Below are 25,345 nucleotides of genomic sequence, written 5' to 3'. Positions count from 1 at the left end.
GGATGATATGGGGCAGATGTGTAATGCTTAACACCATTGTTCTTTAAGAACCTCCGGAACTCTTCAGACACAAACTGTGGTCCATTGTCAGAGCAAATCTGTTCAGGCAGCCCATTTCTGGTGAATATGGTTCGTAAAACTGTGATAGTTTTTTCCGTGGTGGTTGAGGACATTTTTATTACCTCTGGCCACTTTGAATGTGCATCCACCGCAATTAAAAACATCGAGTCCATGAAGGGACCAGCAAAATCAATGTGCACCCTTTGCCATGGAGATGAGGGCCACTCCCATGGATGCAGAGGAGCTTGTGGTGGGGCGTTTTGGACCTTCTGGCATCCTGCACAGCTCTTGGTCATCTCTTCGATTTCTCTATCGATTCCCGGCCACCACACAAACGCTCTGGCTAAGTTCTTCATTTTTACCCCACCCAGATGACCCTCATAAAGCTCATTGAGCACTCTATCCGTCAACTTAGGTGGAATTACTACTCTGGAGCCACACATCAAGGTTCCTCTGCACACTGACAGCTGTTCTCTTCTCGGCGAGAATGCTGGCAGCAGTGGTTCGCCATGTGCTGGCCATCCCTTCACCGTTAAATCATAGACCCGTGATAGTGTCAGGTCATTCCGTGTTTCCTTTTCTATGTTTGCATTCGTCACAGGGAGACATTCGACTATGGTCGAGTGGAATAACTCCATTGGATCCACTGCAAGGTCTTCTTCTTCCACCGTCGGCAACGGTAGGCGTGACAATCCATCAGCATTTCCATGCTGTTCAGTTCCTTTGTACTCGATGTCATATTGGTGTGCCCCTAGGAAAAGGGACCACCTCTGCAGCCGTTGTGCTGTCATTATCGGTACGCCCTTCTGAGGGTTGAAAATGGAGACAAGAGGTTGATGATTGGTTAGTAGAGTAAATTTTTGACCGTGCAGGTAGTGATTGAACTTCTTCACCCCCCACACTAGGCTGAGGGCCTCTCTGTCAATCTGGGCGTAGTTACGCTCGGCAGAAGTTAACGAGCGTGACGCAAAAGCTATCGGCCTCTCTAAACCATCAAGGAATTTATGTGACAGTACCGCCCCAATGCCATAGGGAGACGCTTCACACGCCAGTCTGATCGGCAGTGCTGGGTTGTAGTGAGCCAATACTTCCCTTGAAGTGATTAAGTCCTTACTCTTCTGAAAGGCCCGCTTACAATCATCGCTCCATTTCCATGCTACCCCCGTTCGTAGCAGGGCGTTCAGTGGGTGCAGAATTGTCGACAAATTCGGCAAAAACTTATGGTAGTAATTCACCAATCCGAGGAATGACCTCAGTTGCGACACATTTTCAGGCGCTGGGGCCTTAACAACCGCTTCAATTTTGTCAGGGGATTTATGTAACCCCTCTTCATCAATCACGTGGCCACAATACGATATCTGTTTCTTAAAAAATTCGCACTTGGGGCGGTTGGCTCGCAGCCCATGTTCCCGTAGTCTAGTGAGCACCTGTTCTAGGTTGTTAAGGTGTTCACTGTCATCTTCACCTGTCACAAGGATGTCGTCCAAGTAACACTGAGTCCCCGGAATCCCTTGCAGGACTTGTTCCATTGCTCTTTGCCATATCGCCAGAGCTGATGCTACTCCGAATACCAATCGATAATACTGGTAAAGACCTTTGTGAGTGTTTATCGTGAGATATTTCCTAGAGGACTCTTCAACCTCCATCTGCAAATATGCTTGTGCTAGGTCAACTTTTGTAAAACGCTTCCCTCCAGACAGTGAGGCGAAGATGTCTTCTATCCTTGGAAGAGGATATTGTACTGTGTGAAGGACTGGGTTCACCGTCACCTTGAAATCCCCACAGATGCGAATCTTCCTTGGCTCCCCGGACTTATTGCTTAACGTTTTCTTCATGACAGGAATGATGGGTGTCGCCCACTCGTTCCAGTCGACCTTAGACAACACGCCTGCCTTCTCCAGATTCTCCAGCTCTGCCTCGACGGCTGGGCAAATTGCATATGGTACCGGTCTTGCTTTGAAAAACTTGGGAACTGCATTCTCTTCTATTTTTATCGAGGCGGTTACGCCTTTAAGCGTGCCCAGTTCTTGTTGAAATACCTCTTTGGCGTTAGCTAAGATTGTTGACAATCGTCCAGGAGTGACGTCTTCATCTTTTTTACCGTCCACCATCATTGTATGAATGGAGTGCCAATCTAAGTTTATCTTCCTGATCCATTCCCGTCCCAATAACGGTGGTCCACCATTTGGCAGTATGTAGAGATACAATTTCCGTATTTTCTTGCCGTTGTATTCGACAGGCACCCTTATTTTTCCTCTGGGGTATACTTTTTGCCCCGTATACGTCGTCAAGACGATGGATGTCTCTCTCAAGGGTATGTGTGAAAATAGCCGCTCGTCGTCTCATCGATTCATGACGGTTAGCGCTGATCCTGTATCCAATTCCATTTTAACTTGGGACCCTGCTATCGTGAGGGTGACCCAAATGGTTCGGTGATCCTCTTTTGCGATTACATTGTGAAGTACACTCAGGGATATACCTGTTTATACACTGTATGAATAGAACTGCGTTTATGTGGTAAACCATAAATGTATTTTGATGCTTTGGCAACATAAGATGTAACTTATCATGCCAATAAAGCGATTTGAATTGTGAATTGTGAATTGTGAAGTTTGAGACAGCTTAGTCTCCTGTTCCCGGATTCACTATCGCTCATCTGGTCTTCGGAACTACTGTCCGTCATCTTTTGTACTTTCTTGTACGGTTCCTTAGTAGCCTTTTTGTTGTTGCTGGTCTTCTTCCCAGACCTGCAAACTCGTGCAATGTGTCCCATCTTCCCGCATTGCCTGCATATTTTGTCTTTGGACCAGCAGTCCTTCTGGTCATGGTTAGTTCTGCCGCAGCGATAACATTTTGCAAATCCCCGTGTCATTTCGTGGGTGCCGTATTCCTGTGGTTTTTGTTGAATTTCTGCAGCTCCCCTGGCTGCTGCTTCATATGATACTGCCACGCTGAAAGCCTTATCTAGCGTCAGCTCTTTCTCTGAGAGTAACTTCTTCTGTGTTCCTTCACTCAGGAGTCCACAGACAAATTTGTCTCGTAGGGTATCTGCCAGTCCTGCTCCGAACTGGCAGTGCTTTGATAGCTTGCGTAGTTCCGTAAGGTACTCAGCATTGCTCTCATCTTTATGCTGAGTTCTCCTGTGGAATTTAAATCTTTCTGCTATGAACAGCGGTGCAGGGTTTAGGTGTTCCTGTAGGACAGCAACAATTTCGTTAAAACTCTTCGCCTTCGGTTTGGCTGGAGTAATCAGGTCCCGCAATAGGCCGTACATTCTAGCGCCCATTAAGTTTAGCAATATCGATGCCTTTTTCTCCTCCGCTATTTCGTTTGCCTCAAAATATACCTCGACTCTTTCCACATACGTGGTCCAGTCTTCTATTGTATTATCAAAAGCAGTGATACAGCCAGTCTTCGGCATCTTGCAAATCTAAAATGGCGCCTCCCGCGCTTTGCCTTCTTCCCTGATTTAACAAAATGGCACCTCCCGCGCTTTGCCTTCTTCCCCGCTGATTAAGATGGCGCCTCCCGCGCTTTGCCTTCTTCCCCGCTGTTGTTAGCGCTGCTTTCCGCGGTTCCCGTTGCAACCTGCAGCTCCTCGCGGTTTCTTGCGCGTTAATATTTCTTTTTTTTATTATTTTCCCGTCGTGGAACAACCCTGTGGGACTCTTGCCTCCCTCTTCGCGGGTCTATACGCAGCCCGGCTTCGTAGCACCGGCCGCGCCCTGTGTGCTCCACCCTCTCTCTCTCTTCTTCCCGACAATGCTGCTCGGCCCCGTTGCAAACCACCTGCTCGAGTTCGCGACCGCCGCAGCCCAGGAAGGATCAGTGCACTACCTGCCACCAGCCCGATTAGCTGAAGCACCGTCGACAGGAACCAGGCCCCGCTTCCTACAGCTTCTCCAGCAATCTTCAACTCCGCAACACAGGGGCAGATGCCCACGGTCGACGCCCGTTTCTACTGCCTCTTACTTTCTTTTCTTTCTGGCCTCGACCTCTGCTCACTTCGCTGTAGGAATGGATCCCAGGAGGTGGTGCAGACTGTAGGTAGGTTCGTATCTGCTCATCGCCAGTATTACGTCCGTGAATGATTGAGACACGGACAGCAGGAGTTGAACAAAACAGGTCTTTACTGATGGAAGTCAATAGTGAAACTGAAAACAACAGAGGCTCACTAGTGCCTTTTATACAGGGGTGGCCACTGCCGGTACTGCAGTCTGAGACCAGTTATTCTCTTAAAGGCACATACACAACAGATTCCCTTATCACTTCTATTTGTCTTTTGATGCTTGAAATTCGGCCTTGCTGGCATTTCTGCTATTTGTTCCCGGCTGCATGTTGTCAGTCTCTGCTCTAAGAATTAAAACCCATCTTTGAATCTAACAGCTATTTCTTACAATTCTCCCCGTTCCTTCCTGATGTACCTACAGCTTTCTCTCTCTTTTTTCCATGCCATCTTTCCAATTTCAATCCCAGCTTCCCTCCCATCCCATCTCAACCCACCACATGCTCCTAGTTTCACCTCGAGCACCTGCATATTCTGTACATCGCGTCTTTACTGATTCCACCCCCCAGCATCCACTCCATGCCTTAACTTTAAACAGAAGGCTTAGCTCTTGTATTAAAAATCTCTGCTGTGCTCGCACCAAGTCCCATTCGCCCATCACCCCTGTGCTCGCTGACCTACATTTGCTCCCGGTTAAGCAGCGCTTCGATTTCAAAATTCTCATCCTTGTTTTTAAATCCCTCCACGGCCTCGCCCCTCCCTATCTCTGTAGCCTCCTCCAGCCCCACAACCACCCGAGATATCTGCGCTCCTCTAATTCTGCCCTCTTGAGCATCCCTGATTATAATCACTCAGCCATTGGTGGCCGTGCCTTCTGTTACCTCGGCCCTAAGCTCTGGAATTCCCTGCCTAAACCTCTCCGCCTCGCTATCTCTCTCTCCTCCTTTAAGACGCTCCTTAAAACCTACCTCTTTGACCAAGCTTTTGGTCACCTGCCCTAATTTCTCCTTATGTGGCTCGGTGTCAAATTTTTTGTCTTTTAACACTCCTGTGGAGCACCTTGGGATGTTTTACTACATTAAAGGCGCTATATAAATACAAGTTGTTGCTGTTGTTAATACTCTGAGTGATATACATACATAGAGATCATTGAGCGTCTGTTAAATTATTAAAATTCAAGTTATTGTTTTTCAAGAACTGGTATCCCTTCTATCGGTGAGTATTAGTCTGATGTTAACAAATTTAAGGAATTATTCAACATACAGTTCACCTCTTTTGATTTTTAAACCAGCCTTTTAGTATTTATTTTTAAATGTGAGGAATTTTTACTTGAGATTTATCCATGGAAGGACGCCCCTTATCCCTCCCGTGATGCCTCAGTCAGTGGATCCAGTGAGTCGCTGAGACATACAGACTAGGAAGGGCCCAGAACCGGACCCTGGATTGTGCTGAGGTACCTGATCTCAGTCCGGGTGACATATAGGGCGCTACAATTGACTTTGGCACCCCAGGGTTAGGGAGGGGAGAATCAAGCCGGGTCGTTGCTACTGAGTGACCCCTGCTGATGTCTGGGCATCATGCAAACTTGGGCTAAGCACGCACAAATAGCCTACTGTCGAGGCTCACGCTTGAATAAAGATACCAGAAGGTGATCGGACTGCGTGAAACCATACCATACTCTAGCAAGGAGTCAATGCTTTCGAGGGTGCGGAATGTTTATCGTAATGTAACCATATCATGTTACATCTTTCCTTTCTTCTTCCGACTCTTTATCTCGTCTCTTCATTCTTCATCAACACTCTGGAACGCTTGTGTAAGTTCTACCAGTCTGCATGAACTGCCTTTAGTTAAATAAACAATTAAAGTAGCTTCCCAATAGCTATAATGATTATGTTCCTTCATTAGCTGAGTGTTATTTACTGTGTGTTGCTGCTGAACGGCATTAGTGCCACAGTCAGTCATTGTGGTAGCGCTACATTTATGAAATGCTAAAATAACTATTTAATTTTAATTCCCTTGCTCGTGGCACTGTGCTGCCAATATTATGAGGCAGGTAACCCAATACAGTTTCAAGCTATTTATCAGTGATTTTCTTAAAACAATTCTGGGAGCAATCAAGTTAATTGATGTTGCGTTAATCTGTTTGCAGACTGAACATCCCAGGTACAATTGGCTATGTCAAGAAATCACGCCCCAGATATATTCAGATTCCATTTTTTTCAACACTACCTCAATTTGTGCTGTGGAATAGATTTGCTGTGTCTTGCTGCTCTAGCCTGTGCTCGGTGTTGCCATTGATGCTTGGGCAAGCAGCATGGATTGAAGTCTTCTCTGCCTCTGTTGCAAACTGGCATTTTCACTCTGAGCAGAGTCACAGATTTACAATTGCAGCCAAGCCAGTGTTTGATTAGTATAAGTGTTTGGTTAGTCAGAGTATCTATCAATCTCTGACAGTAAGGTTATTGTGTTTGAACACATTTCTTGGCTGAATTATTTCCAGCAGCTGTAGTATCTCTCTTTTGTTGACTATTTTATGCCATTTGCCTCACATCCCTTTTAAAGCGATGGTGCCCCTTTTAATTTGCTCATATAAGCTGCAAAATAATGGCCCGGATTTTGTGGTCAGCGATGAAGTGGTGGCACTCGCCACTGACCTCGAACAAAGCTGCCCACAAAGATCTAACAATCTCTGTGGCACCGATTTCACCTCTCCGATGTTAATTTCATTCAGGCGCTAAGTCTAGGGGATCTCCAGCGTCCAGCAACAATAATATCATCAAGCTGGCTAAGCAGCCAATCACATTGAAGAATTCTCACAGAGAGCAAACCAGGAAGTAAAAAGCACTGATTTCCCTTCACTTTTTAATCATTTTACAAAGAGCGAAATAAAGATTGGGACATACACATGAGATTAAGGTAGAAGCTGAAATATTTTTTAAAAAATTATATTAAAAACTATGGAATTTTTGTCATAATGGAAACATTTGACAGTCCACAAATATTAAATTTGTTTTTCAGGTCCAGAAACATTGTTCAGCAGTAATTATGACGCTAACCGTCATTACAACCGCAAATTCCGGGCCGATATATCGACTCATTGTAAAGCACAATCATCTCTACAAGCAGTTTCATTAATAAAATAGACTGTCTAGTTTGTAGTGCAGGTGTTAAAGGAGAAGAGTATTTTGTTGAACTGTTGGATAATGCAAAATTACCTAATTTTTAATACCTATATAGCTACATATAACTGGTGTCTTGCATTCATCCACCATTATCAGACTTTTTTTGCCTGAGAAGATTAAGAAATAATCAAGGTGATTTTAGGTATCAGGAATCTAGGTTTTGAGAAAAGGTAAAGAAATCTGACTTTGAAAAAGAGCTTTAGAGGCGACTTAATTGAACTTGTCCACATGATGAAGGGGACAGACAAAGCTTCTGACCAGCATCCAGTGACTCTTGCTGGGAGTGTGCTTGTTTTCAACACTGGCTGAGCATGAGATAGAGCTTGGCTGTGATGCCCCAGAGAGCAAGTTGCCTGCCAGCAACCAGTGCCTGTGAGTCACGCATGGCTTGGCGATGTACTGGAGGGCAGCCATGACCCATAAACCACCATGGCCCAGTGCCTTCAAGAGATCAGAGAAGAAAAGGGAAGCAAATTACAAATACCTTTTGGAATTATTTTGCTGTAGTTTAGAAGCTAGCAAACCAAGAGATACATAAACTTTAATCCGGAGTCTTCAAGGAATGTTTCTGCTTCTTGACACATCTGCGAATTTCTTGCCTGGTTTGCACATGCTCTGTAAATTGCTGATTGGGTTGACATTGCCAAACGGGGATACTGACAGTCACTGACCAGTCTGCTACTAAGCTGTCTGAACGCACAGTGCACTTCATATGAGGATGGTGCAGGAAAGTGGAGATGAGGTAGAAGATCAGCCATGATCTTATTGAATGGCGGAGCAGGCTCAAAGGGCCAAATGGCCTACTCCTGCTCCTATTTCTTATGTTCTTATGTTCATCTCTGGAGACCATTGTCTGAATCCTGTTTAGTAAATGGGTAAGGGTTATCTCCCCTTGGCAGGCGTTAAAGATTTATATAAACAAAGATTATGGACAGTGTGGCCTAGAGTTTCCTCCACTATACTGATCTTAGTCAGGTGGAAACAGCATGGCAATTGGGTAGGGATGCTTACTTCTGCCTCCCTGACTCAACCTAAACCTTCCTACCTCCAACCCCAGCCGGTGCCCCTTCACTGCCCCGCCGCATGTAAGTGACAAGAGGGAAGCAGGGTCCAGCAACCCACCGATTTCCCTGCCTTCCTCGTGTGGCACTGCCAAGTCCTGGGGCCGAGAAGAGCGGGGTGGCAGTAGACCCTGGGCAATGGCAGCAATCTCACTGGGCAGCATGTTGGAGCAAGAGGGCTTAGTAGTGGGTTCCTTTCCTTCTCTTAAGGCCCCCTTACCTCTTTTTCAGAACCCTCGTTGCTCCTGGAGCATGCTGCTCAAATTTTAAAGATCAACCCTGAGGGATCTGCTTCCCATTTAACGACAGCATAGACAGCTTGCATTTATCTGGCATCTTTAAAGTCAAAAAGGTCCCTAACTGCTTCAGAGAGGGCATAATCAAAAAAAAAACAGTGGCTCCTGTTTCTCCTGGTGCTGCGGGTGAGTGTCCTGCTCCAGCTTTGGCTGCATGTCCCTCTTTGCAACTGCAGGCTCCCTCTCTTGGTGGTGGAGAAACTGCTGGGTGTCTGCCGTGGAGGAAGAAAACTTCGCCGGGGTCACGGTGAGGTCGGGGGTGGTGGGTGGAGATCCTGGTCTGACCCTCCTGCGGTGGGTTGAGGAAAATCCGGCCCTAGGGCTGTAAGATTAAAGACATTCATTGGGAGAACTCAGTCGCAAAGTGAGTTGGCTGCCTTTCAAAACTGAGGCCTGTGAATGAATCCAGCCTAAATCGATGGTGTGGGGAGTCTGCTTTCTTTACTGGGTGCGAGGGTCTTAAGTGCATTGAGTTTGGGAAGTTGCAAGACCATAGAACAACGTTTCCTGTAGTTCAGCAGAAATCAAACAACCTCATTCAGAGAAGCCACAACGATGATTGGAGTGGGAGATACAAATGAATGGCAGAAGGATTCCTATTTCTCACAAAAAAATAGCATCATTGTGGTGCAGTGAGGTACATTGGTGCAGTGGGTTTGTACTCTTTTGAAGTAGATACTTGGGGAACTTTATCCTGCATCTAACATGAGCTACATCCAACCCGAGACTGCTTACTGCACAGAAAAGTAAAATAAAAATCTCATCCCCATTATGAGCTCAACTTCTCCTGCATCTCAATTTGATCAAAATTGCATTTACCATAACACAGAATTTACAGCACAGAAACAGGCCATTCAGCCCAACTGATCTATGCCGAAATAACAACAGAAAATGCTGGAAAAACTCAGCAAGTCAGGCAACATCCGTGGAGAGAAATTTGAGTTGACGTTTCGGGTTTGACCCTTCTTCAAAACTGGGAGTTGAAGAAGGGTCAAACCCGAAACGTCAACTCAAATTTCTCTCCACGGATGTTGCCTGACTTGCTGAGTTTTTCCAGCATTTTCTGTTGTTATTTCGGATTTCCAACATCTGCAGTATTTTGCTATTGATCTATGCCGATGTTTATGCTCCACACGAGCCTCCTCCCGCCTTACTTCATCTCGTTCTATCATCATTTCCATCACCATAAAATAGGAATTGTCACGTTAAATTCCATCACAGCTTTTAACCAATTATAGAAGTTTTGTCTCCACTACCTTACCCAGAATGGCATTCCAGAGATTGGTCAGTTTTCATGTGAAGAGCTTGCAACTTTTGCGTTTCCAAGATAACACTAATAAGCGTGCTTTGCTTGTGTTGTTAGCAGCACACCCTTAAAGCCATGATTAAAGCAAGTAAATATTTTCTTTGTTTTATTTCTGTATTACTTTTCTTCACCTCTTAGCTGGTTAACTGGACATTAAAAGGTGATGAAGTCAATATTGATCAGGTTCCAAGGTCAGATGAAGATCAGTATAAGATTAAAACAGTAGAGGATTCTGATGATGAGATAACAGGACACGTGCTCAAACGTCCCCATAAACCACTTAGAAAAAAGATGCAACGTCCTGAGGTAAGTTACTGGACCTGCTAGCTGAGGTTGTCTCTCAAGTAAGTTAGAGAAGTGCACCGTCTGGTCAATCAAGGTCCATCTTTCAAGTGATTTCGTGGATAGCTTTTTTATGACAAGCAGTTTTTACCCACTAATTCAGCTTTGTATAGTAAACTGACCTCTGCCAAACTTACCTTTGACTTGGAGGTTTTGTCAAAATGATCCACTCTAAAGAAATTGGCAGTTCCTTGTCAAGTGAAATGAAAGCAAACCCCCACCGAACCCCCACCTCCCAGCCCCTCTCCCTTCCCAGGTGCAAATCAACTTCTTTAGTTGAGACCAGCTTGCCTGGTGTTACCTGAATTGATGGAATCAAGGAAATGCTTATCCTTAGGATTTTTCCAACCAACGTGGTTCAATTTAACATCAACTTCATAAATTACAATTAAAAGACAAACATTGGTTACTGTGCTCTACATTAAATCTGCCAGTGTAGCTGCTTAGAGTTCTGGTTCCAAAATGGCAGCATTAAGTCAGTAAAGCAGATTTTTTAGAAGAAATGCATATTTAAAAACAACCACATGGATTATTCGGGCAAAATCTGGTCATGAAAGACTAAAATGTTAGCGATTATAACCTGTTTAATTGCTGGAAACAATTGTGATACTGACCCAGAAGACATCTGACTGCAAGATTTACTCCTGTGTGGTGAATGACCACAAGTGTAGTTTAACAAGTTTCCAATCATCTAGGAAGACGCTGTTAAATTTGTCGTCTTTAGGTCAACTCCCTTTTCAAGGCAACATTTGTGGTTGGGTGAGTCATACTGGGTTACAGTTCTACAGGCACGAGACAGCCCTTCTGATACCTCACCCAAGTGACCAAACATGTGCTCAGCTGGTGAGTATTGGCAGACAGTCCGACTGATGGGAGGGATCACCATATCCGATCCCAATCTGAGCTCAACCGATATCCATATGTGTGCACTTTCTCTTGATCACTGGACGGTGATGAAGAGAACGAGCCCAGCCTTATATTTTCAGAATCCAAGCCGATTGTAGTGTGCCAGCTGAGACTAGCTAGCTCAGCACGGACTGGGGAATTGAACCTGAGACTTTCCTGGTCTTTATAACTCAGTCCCACATCGGGTTTGCCCGCTAAGGCATGAGCGGAATAACTGTTTATCCGTCGATAGGTTTAGTGGTTGATTGTACGGATATGTTTCTTTTTACAGGCAGAGCCAAGGCACCCTAAGCTGCCTCCCAGAAGGAGAAGTACCTCGACCTGTAATGGTGAATCCATGTGACGCTGAGGAGCCATCGGACTAGAGTCACCTGGATTTGACCTCCTGTTTATTGTCCTGCCTTCACGAGCCAAGCACCAAGTGACACACTGGGAACCGCAAAGAAACCACCGGCTGGAAAGTGCTTCACGTTTTCTGCAGATGCCTTTGGCGGCTATCTATAAGTATAATCTGCATCAAAACATGGTTTTTTTTCTTAGTTTGCTTTCAAAACTTACACGCAGTGGTGAAACAAAATTCAAAGTGATGCTGAAGTGATTGAAATGTTTGTAGATCCAGCACGTCTTCACTTTTGTGTAAGAACATTCCAGCACGTTCGTAGTACTCGACCATCTGAATTAGTTTCTTTGCTTTGAAACAATCTAGAAAAAAAATTCACAACTTTGAACGAGCTATTATTTATGAAAACAGGGATATCTGCTCTACTGTATGCAGGTATATCTGTTATACTGTATGCAGGTATATCTGTTATTCAGTATACAGGCATGTATATATTCTGTGTACAGGTATGTCTATTACACTGCGTACTGTTATGTGTTATGCTGTGCAGAGGTGTATCTGATGTACTGTACATAGGTATATCTGTTGTCTTGTGCACAGTATATATGATGTATTGTGCACTGCCATATCTGATATATTGTACACCAGTATATCTGTTGTCTTGTGCACAGTATATATGATGTATTGTGCACTGCCATATCTGATATATTGTACACAGGTATATCTGCTGTACAGTATACAGGTACATTTGATGTTTTGTGCACAGGCATATCTGTACTTTATACAGGTATATCTGTTGTACTGTATACAGGTATATCTATTGTACTGTATACAGGTATATCTGTTGTAATGTACACAGGTACATCTGTTGTAATGTATACAGGTATATCTGTTGTAATGTACACAGGTACATCTGTTGTAATGCATACAGGTATATCTGCAGTACAGTACACAGTTACATCTGTTGTAATGTACACAGGTACATCTGTTGTAATGTATACAGGTATATCTGTTGTAATCTACGTAGGTACGTTTGTTGTACAACTTGAAACTCATAAGCACATTGTGCACAAAGTTACAAGAACAACAAAACTGACCAGGCTATCAGGATCTTTTTCTTTTGAAGAGAAGAAATGTTCTGTGGCTCTTGCACTGTTGACGACAACAGTAGAGGTTTTATTTTTGCACCAAAATAAAAAGTGTAACAGCTTTTTTATGTTTATTTATGGAACGGTGGGATTTAACAAACATTCTGTGATTCCCTGCTCGCTGCTGTGTAATATTCAGCACAACAGAATCCATTCAGGAACCAAAAGGGTCGATCGACCTCCTCTCTCTACTTCTTGTAGCGGTTAGCCTTTGCAGCATTTGCTAAGTAGCATGTGGGGCCCATCATTTATGAAGAGGGTTACGTGCTCAAACGCTGATTTTTATTTTGAGATGGCGAGGGAGAAGTAAATTAAGAATGAAATAATATAGGACCATAGGAGACCATTCAATCCCTTGAGCCTGTCCTGCCATTCAGTTAGATCATGGCTGATCTGTACCTCAACTTCATTTATCTGCCTTTACTCCATATCCCTTAATACCCTTACCTAACAAAAATCCCTCAATCTCAGTTTTGAAATGTAATCTACTCCTTCCTTTGAAAATCAAGATCTGAGCTTGTAATCCTCATGGTTAAAATGTCAGTTTAGTTGAAGGGGCCCAGTGGGACATCATTGCACAAACAATAAATCAATGGAATAATGCAGGTCTGTCTGTATCTTCTTTTTAGGCGTTATATTTCTCATATATTTTTCTGAATATTAAGAATACTGCACAGATATTTTTGTTTTCAAATCAAAAAACAACCACGACAGAAGTTCCTGTGTGTCTCTAATGGTGAAAATAATTAAGTGTGATTACAGGAATATGGGTGAGCCAAATATGATCATCCTGCTGTAACCGTTTCCCTGTAATCGGACGTTTCTCTGTAAAGCTTAATGATGCTGTAATAAACTTATGTTAACAGCCCCTGTGAATGGCATCACTGGTGTCGACTGTTGCGGCGAAAGGAAATGTTGGAAGGAACTAAGTAATACCATTAAAACTACAGCCTGAAAATTACATCAGGCGCTAGTATTGTACAAACGTCCAACGTGTTCACACCAGACAGGTTAGCGCTTCTGTTAAAATAGCAGAGAGAGGAATTTGATACAAATATGTCAAATGTTTGTCCGCTAATATCACATAGCGTATAACAATTAACTTTAAATAAGTGATCCTGGAGACTTCTTGACTACTTAAGAAAATGTACTGTTTTTCTCCTTTACTTAAGACTTTCTCCTCCCTCTGCGACGTGCACCATTCAATGGGCAAACGTGGAGGAAGGGCAGCGGTCAGCCGTGGCTCAGGCGGTAGCACTCTCGCCTCCGCGTCAGAAGGTTGTGGGTTCAAGTCCCACTCCAGGGACTTGAGCACAAAATTTAGGCTGACACTCCAGTGGAGTACTGCACTGTCGGAGGTGCCGTTTTTCAGTTGAGATGTTAAATTGAGGCCTTGCCTGCCCTCTTGGATGGATGTAAAAGATCCCACAACACTATTTCAAAGGGGAGTTTTCCCTGGTGTCCTGGCCAATAATAATAACTCAACCAACCATCAGGATAAACAGATGTTCCAGTCCATTTGTGGGAGTTTGCTGTGTGCACAATTGGCTGCTACATTGCAACAGTGACTACACTTTAAAAGTACTTCATTGGCTGTAAAGTGCTTTGGGTCATGCAAAGCGCAAGTCTTTCTTTTTCCTGTTCTCGGGTCTGTGCTGCTTAGCTGGTGGTTCTGTAACTGCACAGGAAGTGTCTAGGTTAATCCGTGCTTCATGACAGTTCTCCTCGCAGCCTAGCTGACAACGGGAACTCACCGCGGTGGGGGGAGCCATGGCTGAGAGGACCCGCGCGCCCTCATGTTATTCTGCAGGGCACCGATTCCTCAGTGCAAAGCCTCACTAGGCCGTCCATTCTGCACCTTTCTAATGCTGGAGATTAGGAAGGGCAAATTATAGGGAATAACAGTGAGTGAGCCACAAGTTGCTTTTTATTTTATTTTGGTGCAAACATGTTGCTAAAGTCCTCCAGATGTTTGAATCTAGAAGGGACGCATGACTGATGAATTGGTCTTCCTTTGTGTATTACAGAAAGGGAGTGTATTTGAGAGTGTGCTTACTGTCACGGAATGGCATTAAGCTGTAGCAGGCGTACAGTATAGTTAATGTGAAAGCAGTTCCTGCTGGGGTGAGGCAGCAAATGCCCACAGCGGGCCTAAATTGGTATGGAAGACTGAAAGGTGCAGACAAAATAGGACGGTTTCAAGAATGTAATATGTCAGGGAACCAGGTTTAAAAGGGAAGGGAAGGGAAATTTCTAAAGAGACGGTATCCATTTTAGGTGTCAAAACTAGGCTTGGGGTAAATCCGGTTCTTTTTCAGCTTCACAGCTTCTGGAAACGGACTTAATGGTTCCATTTCCATCGAGAATAGCACAGGGATCCAAATTTGTGGCAGGCAAGGAGCCTGGTGCCCATGATTGGCAATGTGTGGGGATGCGGCAGTTTGAGATTACAATTAATGATGGTGTGTTTGGTACACTGTGGTCTGTGAAGCTTTGAACGTGGAAAGATGACCATCAAAGCTTCCCTACATTTAATAAACTTTGAAACAGCCCCAGTTTGACAATAAAAGTTCCTACACTTGGTGGTGCCATGACAAGTAGTTGTTATAACAAAATGGCTTGTGGAAAAAAAACAAAAAAAATAACTATTTAACCCTTTGCCTTTTATACGTTGCGTGTTTTCCACTCAAATTTTTTAATGTTCAAATCGTATGGGGCAAAAAGTTAATTCGTAGAGGTTTACACTAATGTCCTGGGGTTTCTTGTTTGGGGCTGTGTTTAGTTGATAGAACTTCCCTTTAATATGTGCACTGGTGTTTAACTAGTACTGCTTGCTTGTGTTTAATCGTGTGTACTTTAGTATTCCATTAGCTCGTTATTGCCTCATTAGTTAGCTTTTGGGCAGGTTGATGTCTTTCAAATGAGACGTTAAACCGAGGCTCCGTCTGCCCTCTCAGGTGGACGTATACGATCCCACAGCACTGTTTCAAAGTAGAGCCAGGGAGTTCTCCCCGGTGTCCTGGCCAATATTTACCCCTCAATCAACACCCAAAAGCAAATGATCTGGTCATTATCACATTGCTGTTTGTGGGAGCTTGCTGTGCGCAAATTGGCTGCCACATTTCCCACATCACAACAGCGACCACACTTCAAAAAAGTACTTCATTGGCTGTAAAGCGCTTTGGCACGTCCTGTGGGCGCAAAAGGCCTTGTTGCTGCACTCAGTGCCAAATCGGCAACTTGCTTCAAGTCTCTTCTGCAGCACGTTACATCTGATCCAGTACAAAAATCTTAAAGTCCTGTCACTCTTAACCCTGTACCGAACATCAGTTATTATTTGTGGATTATGAAAATGTTTCCTTACCTACAAATTTGAGGAGTGGTTTGCTGCTTCGCTGTAAAGTATAATTGGGAAGCCAAATATACTGAAAACAGATCTTTTTGTCGCTAATACAAAACGAAAATACTGCAGATGCTGGAAATCTGAAATAAAAAGAGAAAATGCTGGAGAAACTCAGCAGGTCAGGCAGCATCTGTGAAGAGAGAAACAGAGTTAACGTTTCAGGTCGATGACCTGCTGAGTATCTCCAGCATTTTCTCTTTTTGTTGCTAACTGTATGATATGAATGGATTCTAACATGGCTGCGCTTTTTCAGTTTGGGAAACCTGGGTGAAGGACTGAGGCCAAGGTTGAAAAGAGCAGGAGAGATGAGGTGAATCATAAAGCTGTGGTTCGGTGACTCGAAGCTTGGGTTTTTTGAGATGAGATGAAATTATAGTGTACTTGTCAAAATGGTTTTGTATTAATATGCTACAGTGCTGCTAATCCCCTTGGTGTTCAGTGAGCTTTTCCAATTAATGCTGCCGATACGATAGAACAATATGTCAACCAGTTTGAGCTGCGACAGGTGGTGGCTATTTAAAAACGGTGAAAGAAGCAGTGTTCCAAGGAGCAGGGGAACATAGGAACACAGGAACAGGAGGAGGCCATTCAGCCCCTCGAGCCTGTTACACCATTCGATGAGATCGTGGCTGATCTGCGATCTAACTCCATACACCCGCCTTTGGCCCACATCCCTTAATACCTTTGGCTAACAAAAAGCTATCAATCTCTGATTTAAAATTAACAATTGATCTAGCATCAATTGCCATTTGCGGAAGAGAGTTCCATACTTCTACCACCCTTTGTGTGTAGAAGTGTTTCCTAATTTCACTCCAGAAAGGTCTGGCTCTAATTTTTAGACTGTGCCCCCTCGTCCTAGAATCCCCAACCAGCGGAAATTAGTTTCTCTCTATCTACCCTATCAGTTCCCCTTAATATCCTGAAAACTTTGATCAGATCACCCCTTAACCTTCTAAACTCTAGGGAATACAACCCTAATTTGTGTAATAGCCTACTGTGACTATGTGACAGTATTGGGGGGGGGATCTTAATAACTAACTCAATATAGGGGCTCTCTTAATAACTAACTCAATATAGGGGCTCTCTTAATAACTAACTCAAAATAGGGGCTCTCTTAATAACTAACTCAATATTGTTGCTTTCTGAAATTGTTCATCTTTATTATGGTCTCCTTTTCTGTAACTTTCCACCCATGGTGAATGTCTGTTCAGTAGCGATAGTTCCTCCTCTGAAACAGTGATCTTAAACTGGTGGATATTAGCATAAGTGGCAGAATTATTCCTACAATAATAAGTCTTATCTGCTCCTTTTGGGGCAATGTAATAGTTCCTGACACATTTAGTCACTAACTATGCCATAGTGGTCGGGGTTTTCAGCTTCTGCACTCACCTGCCTGTGATTTTCCCCTCGTTTAATTTAATGGACAGGAATATTGTGGTCTGGTGAACACAGCAACAGAATATCCTGGAGAATAACTTTAGATGGCTTTTGAAGCTGAATGCATGCAAGTAGAGTTAGGTTTTGAAGGTATAATGTGCAAAAGGAACATGCATTTTAACCAGAAATGTCATAAAACTGCATCTTTGACACATAAGGATCATCTCCCACTAATGCAACCACAAAGTGTCTTACAGAATATTTGTAAAGCTTGAAACCTGCCTGAATGAATGGATTGGTATTCCTAATATGACTTGGGGCCTCTTAGGGCCTAACTTCCCTTTCTCCTGTAGCTCAGGGCCCTCAGCGGACATACTGGGGCCTAAATTCCTCAGCGCCCCAAACCGGCCGCGACTCCAACAGCGCTATCAATGGCATCCCGGAACGGAGAGATCCAAGGACCGAAGTAAATTCTTCCTCTGGCCTCATCAGAATAAATCAGGCAAGCTGCAGGCACCAATCAGACGCCCCGATGTAGCTCACCTGTCAGGGCCTTAAGAATTTCGGCTCTCTGTAAAGCCTAGGGGTAGGCCCAGGGTGGACGTGGGGATGGTGGGAAATGATTGGGAGAGGGGCGAGATCGAGGGCGGGCCCCAGATGCTTTATGAAGCCCAGTGGAGGACTCCTGCTCCATCCGACTCCACAAAAAACTACATTTTGGAAATTTTGGGGCCTTTTTTTTTGAGCGACCTCAGGCTGCCCCCAAGACCTGGAAATGCCAGTCGGATCTTATGAATTACAAGCTCCCAAATGGGCAAACAAATTTAACAATCCGGTTCTGAAATGAGCGCTGGAGCCTCATAGCAACATTGAAATGAGGTCTACACTCATTTCAGGAGGCCGTCGGGGCCACCTAAAAAAGCACCGACAAATTTAGTAGTAGCCCGAACTCCCATGCAGATCAGGCGTGGGCCTCTGCACTGATAATTGGTTATTGTTGCACCCGTTTTAGGCCCATATAATGGCCACAGAAATATTGAATTTAGACCCCACTGCTCACTATGTCTCTGCTTCTTGGTCCATTGGGATGTTGCTGGAAACAGGAACTCTATATAGATATTGGGATTGTGATAACAAGTTAGTAAGTAACCCTGACACCCTTCATGTAAAGCCACAATCACATTGAAGATACTGATATTAGATATATTTAATATTTTTTGAACACTTTGGGGGAAAAATTGGGTGGTGCCCCTTTTGGGGTGCTAATGTCACCGGGGCGCTAAAATTAGTGCCCCGAGAAAATTAGCGCCCCTCCGCCAGAAATTCAGTTGTAGCACCCCAAGGAGGAGGTGGAGCGCTACTGGAAGTGCTCCACCTCCTTCTTGGGGTGCTACAACTGACGATCGCGGCACTACGTGCAACAGCTTCACGCGTGTTGGCACGTAGCGCCGCTTCATTGCAGGCCTCCCCCCCTGATTAAAGGGGTGGGGCCTAGCGCTGCGTGCACTGGGGCCCTGCTAGACCACCGGGGAACGGGGCGCCGTGAAAACAGCCTGGCACTCAAGAGGAGTGCCGGGCTGAGCGATCGCAGCCGGCACCCTGAGAAAAAAGGGGAAGGGGGCAGGTGCTGGCAGTCGGCCCAAAGAAAATGGCCGCCTGACACTTGCCCCTTTTACTAGCGCCGCTGCTGCTGCAAAAACGCCCCCCTGACCCTGTCCGACGTATCGTCCGGCAATAGGTCAGGGGGCGCAAGCGAAGTTTGCGGCTGGGGCGTGAGCGGGGCGCTGTGCACGGCAATGACATCATCGCCGGAGGCACTGCGCTGCGTGGCGCTACCAGCTACCACTAACCTCCCGCTGAATTTCGCGGGAGGCATTAGCGGTGACGCGCCCGGACGCTAGGGGATTTGCGCCCAGTTAGTGCCCCCAGGGGGGCGCTAACGAGAGGCGCAAACCAACCCAATTTTTTCCCCCTTAATGTCTGTTTTAAGTTACAGTATTATAAACAATATAGTCAAAACTTTGAACAAACTTTATGAAGGGTATGGGGAAAAGAACAGGAATGTAGAACTCGAGCAGATAGCTCCAATGTAAATCAAGCAGTTGCATGGGCGTGATGAGCCAAAATGGCCTCCATCTGTGTTTAAATTTGTAAGATTTATTCCAAGTGCACGAGAATCAATCTAGTCAGTGTGAGGTTCAAAAGGATAACATACGATTTAAAACTATGATGTTAATGGGTAAGGATGGCAGGTTTCCTTCCCTACAGGAAATTAGTAAACCACTTGGATTTTTACCAACAATTCAACAACTTCATGATTACTTTTACTGGTTTTTATTCACTAGATTAAAAAAAAAACTGAATTCAAAGTCTCAAGCTGCCGGGGTGGGATTTGCACTCTCATTCTCTGGACATACCTTAATAATACATGAAACAAATACTGAACTCATTGATGCCAAGGCAGTCTTCAGGGGGGGTTTGTGTCAGTACCCAGCAACCTTGTACAGCTTTACAAGATCTGAAACAATACATGAAAGGACCAGGACCCCATGCCAGGCTGAACCATGACCAGAGTACAAGGGGGCACAGATTCAAACTGAATGTTAGGACAGATGTCAGGAAGCTTTTATTAGACAAAAAGTGCTCAACGCATAGAATGGACATTGCAATAGAGTAGTGCAGGCATTTAAGAAAGAGCTGGTTGGTGTGCTGGAAGGGACGTGAGGTTTTTTTTCCAGGTAGATGAGCTGAAGGGCCTTCCTCATTTACATCCATTTTGTGATCAAATAGGAAATGGGCCAGGATTCTTCATTATTCTGATTTCGATTTTTTTCAACTGTAGAAAACGATTTTGCGCTTCAGATTGCAAGTTGCTATTAATTAGTAAAATCAGACATAACTGTGCAATTTGCTGTCTGCTGTGTGAATCCTTTAACGTGTCAGGAGGATTCGTCTGGTCTTGAACGACAGCTGTAAATAAATACTGTTCCAAAACACACAGGGGGTAAGAAAGGAGATTTCAGAAGTTTGTCGATTTTTGCTGGCTCATCAAGGGTTGGACAGGTTCTTGCAAATCAGTTTAATTTAAAATTCACATTGTGTTCAGATCCCTCCATGGCCTCACCCCTTCACTATCTCTGTAACCTCCTCCAGCCCTCCAGGCTCTCCGTTCCTCTGACTCCAGCCTTTCGTGCATCCCGTCCCCCCACACCCCTTCGCCCCACCATTGGTGGCTGCGCCTTCAGTCACCTTCGCCCCATGCGCTGGAATTCCCTTCCTAAACCCCTCTGGCTTCTCCACCTCCCTTAACACCCTCCTTAAAAAGCATAAATTCCCTTTTGGATCAGCATCCATTTTCTTCTCCCTTTTCATCTCTGTGAATCACCTTGGGACATGTTTCCCTACGTTAAAGGCACTAAATAAATGCAAGTTGTTGTGACAAAATACAAAAACATCAGCGCTTTCATTGTATTGAGCAGAATTATTTTCCCCCAAAACATTTTTTTGTTTATATAAACTTGAATCTTATTACAGGTAATGATCTGGAATACACTGCCTGAAAGGGTGGTGGAAGCAGATTGAATAGTAACTTTGAAAAGGGAATTGGAAATATACTTGAAAAGGAAACATTTTGCAGGGCTACGGGGAAAGAGCGGGGGGCGGGGAGTGGGACTAATTGGATCGCTCTTTCAAAGAGCCGGCACAGGCACGATGGCTGAATGGCCTCCTCCTGCGCTGAAAGATTGTATGTGGTGCTTGACCCAGCTCCAGCGACATGGCTGTCTGCAGGCCTTAGCTACGGCACATTGCCAAGTTTCTGGCGGCCCCACAAGATTCGCGTCACCCAGTTTGTCGTATAAAAACAAGTACAGGAAACTTTCGATTTACCGGCACCTAAATAACCGGAAATCTCAGTTAACCAGCAAAATTCAGGAGTAGGTTCAGGTAAGTTTTACTTCATATTGTACTTGCCTTCCTCGATCTGTTGCTGTGCAAGGGTGTGGCTGCAGCTGTTGCTAAGCTACAGAGACGCTTGGAACTTGTGGCCATTGTTCTGAACCCATTGCTAAGCAACAGGGTTTGTTGCTTTATACGGAGCTCTCACCTCTCCGTATCTTTTACTATAGCTTTCTGTTATCCGGAATTTTTGATGAACCGGCACCACGTCGGTCCTGTCGGTGCCGGATAAAAAAAAGTTTCCTGTATATGGTTGTAACTATCACGTACGATTTACATCCTATTATTTGAAACATTTTGAGACTGTAGCTTCAATGGGGTTTCTGAGGGATACCGTCTCTTTTGTGAGTGCCAGCTTGATTCTAGTCTCAGACATTCTTCGTGTGCTGGGCTGGACAACAAAAAAACATTTAAATAGGTAGATAGGCTAGAGGCTCTACACTGGTGTTAAGTGTTGCGCACACGACTATTAACTAATTTTACCTTGCACTGTAGTAGTGGGCAACAGTATGGACGTGTGCTGCCTTACCTCCGAGTACTAAATCACTGTGCTAGCTTGTTCACGTATAGACACAATGAATGCGAATGTAAAAAGAATTTCATGTTTTTGTAATAATTATACTGACTTAACTGTAATGCAAACTGTGCTATACGACGCAGTTTGTGCAAATGTACAAGAATGATGTACATGTTGAAATATGTACTTGTACTTTATGAGTTTATCATCGGCATATATTTGTTTGCGAGATGCACTGGTTTTAATACCTGTAACAAATGATAGGCCTAATGAGGATAGATGGTGACTGTCTTAATTTCTACTGTTAGAATTTTTTTTCTTTCCTTCTGGTGCACAAGAATCTTTTCGTTTCCTTAAAGTTGCAGCAAATAACTGCAGATCTGGCAGGCCAGAGCACTTTACAGTTGTATTCATTCACGTTTGTGTTCCCTGACTACAACAGTTAACTGTATATAGAGAATTTGTTGTTGCTATTACACTGGTTGCATTCAGAGTGCTGCATGAATTACAGGATTGTTGTCTTATATACATTTGTCACAGAACTCTTGCCATTGTAATAAAAGACTGAAAGATTATAATGGGAGTGGCTTCAGTTTCATGTTTTAGACACACACACACAAAACACATTGAACAGCGGCGGTGGGGCAGTGCATTAGATCTCCGCTGCACCTCAGAGTAGACTGGTGGGATGCATTTTTCTTTTATTCGTTCCTGGGATCTGGGCATCGCTGGCAAGGACAGCATTTATTGCCCATCCCTAATCACCCTCGAGAAGGTGGTGGGGAGCTGCCTTCTTGAACCGCTGCAGTCCATGTGGTGAAGGTACTCCCACAGTGCTGTTAGGGAGGGAGTTCCAGGATTTTGACCCAGCGATGATGAAGGAACGGTGACATTTTTAAGTCGGGATGGTGTATGACTTGGAGGGGAACTTGGAGGCAATGGTGTTCCAATGCGCCTGCTGCCCTTGTCCTTCTAGGTGGAAGAGGTCGCGGGTTTGGGGGGTGCTGCCGAAGAAACCTTGGCGAGTTGCTGCAGTGCATCTTGTAGATGGTACACACAGCAGCCACGGTACGCCGGTGGTGGAGGGAGTGAATGTTTAAGGTGGTGGATGGGGTGCCAAACAAGCGGGCTGCTTTGTCCTGGATGGTGTCGAGCTTCTTGATTGTTGTTGGTGCTTCACTCATTCAAGCAAGTGGAGAGTATTCCATCACACTTCTTACTTGTGCCTTGTAGATGGTGGAAAGGCTTTGGGGAGTCAGGTGAGACACTCACCGCAGAATACCTAGACTCTGACCTGCTCTTATTGCCACAGTATTTATGTGGATGGTCCAGTTAAGGTTCTGGTCAAAGGTGACCCCCAGGATGTGGATGGTGGGGGAATTCGGCAATGGTAATGCCGTTGAATGTCATGGGGCGGTGTTTAGACTCTCGCTTGTTGGAGATAGTCATTGCCTGCCACTTATCTGCCCAAGCCTGAATGTCGTTCAGGTCTTGTTGCATGCTGGCATGGACAGCTTCATTATCTGAGGAGTTGTGAATGGCGCAGAACACTGTAGTCATCCCCATTCCCTTATGTTGGAGGGAAGGTCATTGATGAAGCAACTGAAGATGGTTGGGCCTAGGACAATGCCCTGAGGAACTCCTACAGCGATGTCCTGGGGCTGTGATGACTGACCTTCAACCACCACAACCATCTGCCTTTGTGCTAGGTATGACTCCAGCCAGTGGAGTTTCCCCCAGATTCACATTGACTTCAGTTTTACAAGGGCTCCTTGATGCCACACTCAGTGAAATGCTGCCATGATGTCAAGGGCAGTCACTCTCACCTTACCTCTGGAATTCAGCTCCTTTGTCCATGTTTGGACCAAGGCTGTAATGAGGGCAGAACTTAAACTAGGCATCAGTGAGCAGGTTATTGGTAAGTGCCGCTTGATAGCACACTGCCTGGGCTGGCCATTTCAAGGCGTGTTGCAGTGTAGAGGCACTAACTAGAGGCAAGATACTTCCCTAAGGGAGGGGAGGGAGAAGTTAAAGGAGAAAGTTATCATCAGGCTGTTCTTCGCATCTCCTAATATCCAACAACTTGCATTTATATAGCGTCTTTAACGTCCCAAGGCGCTTCACAGGTGCGTAACCAGACAAAAAAATTAACACCGAGCCAAAGCAGACATTAGGACGGTCGAACAAAAGCTTGGTCAAAGAGAGAGAGGTTTTAAGGAGGGTCTTAAAGGAGGAAAGAGGTGGAGAAGTTTAGGGATGGAATTTTGGAGCAGTGATTCTGCAAACTGGGGGTCCAAAGAGACTTTCCAGAGGATCTGTGGAATAATGTGAACGGGACCCATTGCTGCAATGGCGCGGGTTGGGCGCGCGCTGTTGGCCGTTATTTTGATTTTCTTTGTCCGCTCGCGCACCGGGGAGTTCGGCATCAGGCCCGGAGGCCTGGTGCACTCGCACACCGAGACACTGGTAAGCGATCGCCAGTGGGCACTGGGGCCGAGGAGGCAGCTCTGGAAACGGACAGGTAACCGGATTAGCAGGGTCTCGGACTGACCGAGAATCCCCGAGAGACCCCAGGGACACCGGGAATGGATTCACAGGGCTGGGGCTGGGGGAGGGGAGGAAGGAGCCGCCACGTCAGCCTTATCCGAGGGCCTGAAATGATGATCAAGCCGAGCTTCAGTCACTGGAGTACGGCAGCTGGGCCTGTGACTGGACCCGGACGAAAGCCGCCGTGGTCCCAGTTACTGGCGGTGTGCCGATGGCAGAAATGCCACGCACCAGGCAGCGTGTCAGCGATATCCCAGCGCAGACAGGCCGGTGAACAGCAGAGGGGGAGAAAAAAGGCTGAAACACTCGGCAGCTGTGCAGTGAGTAGGCGGGCGGCGGAGGGTTACACCTGAAACAGTGTCAGTGTTCCCAACAGGAGCCACCGAGCCTAATCCCACTCCAGGAAGAGCAGTGAATTATTCAACAGGCATGTTGCTGAACCGGTAGTGTTTCCTTTCAGGTGAAGGGAAGATAAAAGTTTTCACATCACCAATCACATCAATGTTCACTATATCGGACAGCCCTGGCAAAATTTCATGCAAATCCCTTTAACAGGACACTGATGAACTTTACATTCAGAAATGTAAATGTGCAAGGAGTTTATAGTATTATAATTTAGATGGCAGGACCATGATTGTTAATCCATTTGAAAAGGGGTCCTTCAACCAGAAACGTTCAAGAACCACTGTTCCATAGCTTAGTGGCCTAGACGGCTAAAGGCCCGGCTGGCCATGGATTTTCAGCCTCTCTTTCTGTACTACTAAACAGCCAGAGCAGGAGTGCCAAGGCCTCAGACCAAATCACCTGCCATCTTTGCCAGTGAATGGCACCCAACACAGAGTCTGAAGTACTTCTTCAAAAAAAAATAGAAAATATAAAAATACAACTTCATTACTC

General features: G+C 45.1%; 1 protein-coding gene across 4 annotated transcripts in view; it reads left to right on the top strand.

The window, feature by feature from the left end:
• Positions 1–22,484, top strand: part of LOC147123665 (receptor expression-enhancing protein 1-like) — a 114,069-nt gene extending 91,585 nt beyond the window's left edge. For 3 of the 4 annotated variants that reach the window (XR_015074983.1, XR_015074982.1, XR_015074981.1), the window contains 3 exons: positions 10,072–10,217; positions 11,431–12,075; positions 12,287–22,484. Coding sequence is in view for 1 of the 4 variants with exons in the window: in XM_085975494.1 (XP_085831620.1) it covers positions 10,072–10,217; positions 11,431–11,502 (218 nt within the window). In the remaining 3 variants the exon portion in view is untranslated. Of the gene's footprint in view, positions 1–10,071; positions 10,218–11,430 lie in introns of all 4 variants that reach the window. The other variant, XM_085975494.1, reaches the window with a different exon arrangement.
• Positions 22,485–25,345: the final 2,861 nt, after the last annotated feature.

Source organism: Somniosus microcephalus, chromosome 2 (genome assembly GCF_052327205.1).
Source record: "Somniosus microcephalus isolate GS21.2 chromosome 2, FLI_Smic_1.0, whole genome shotgun sequence".
Taxonomy (NCBI): Eukaryota; Metazoa; Chordata; class Chondrichthyes; order Squaliformes; family Somniosidae; genus Somniosus; species Somniosus microcephalus.
This window is presented reverse-complemented; position numbering and strand designations above follow the sequence as displayed.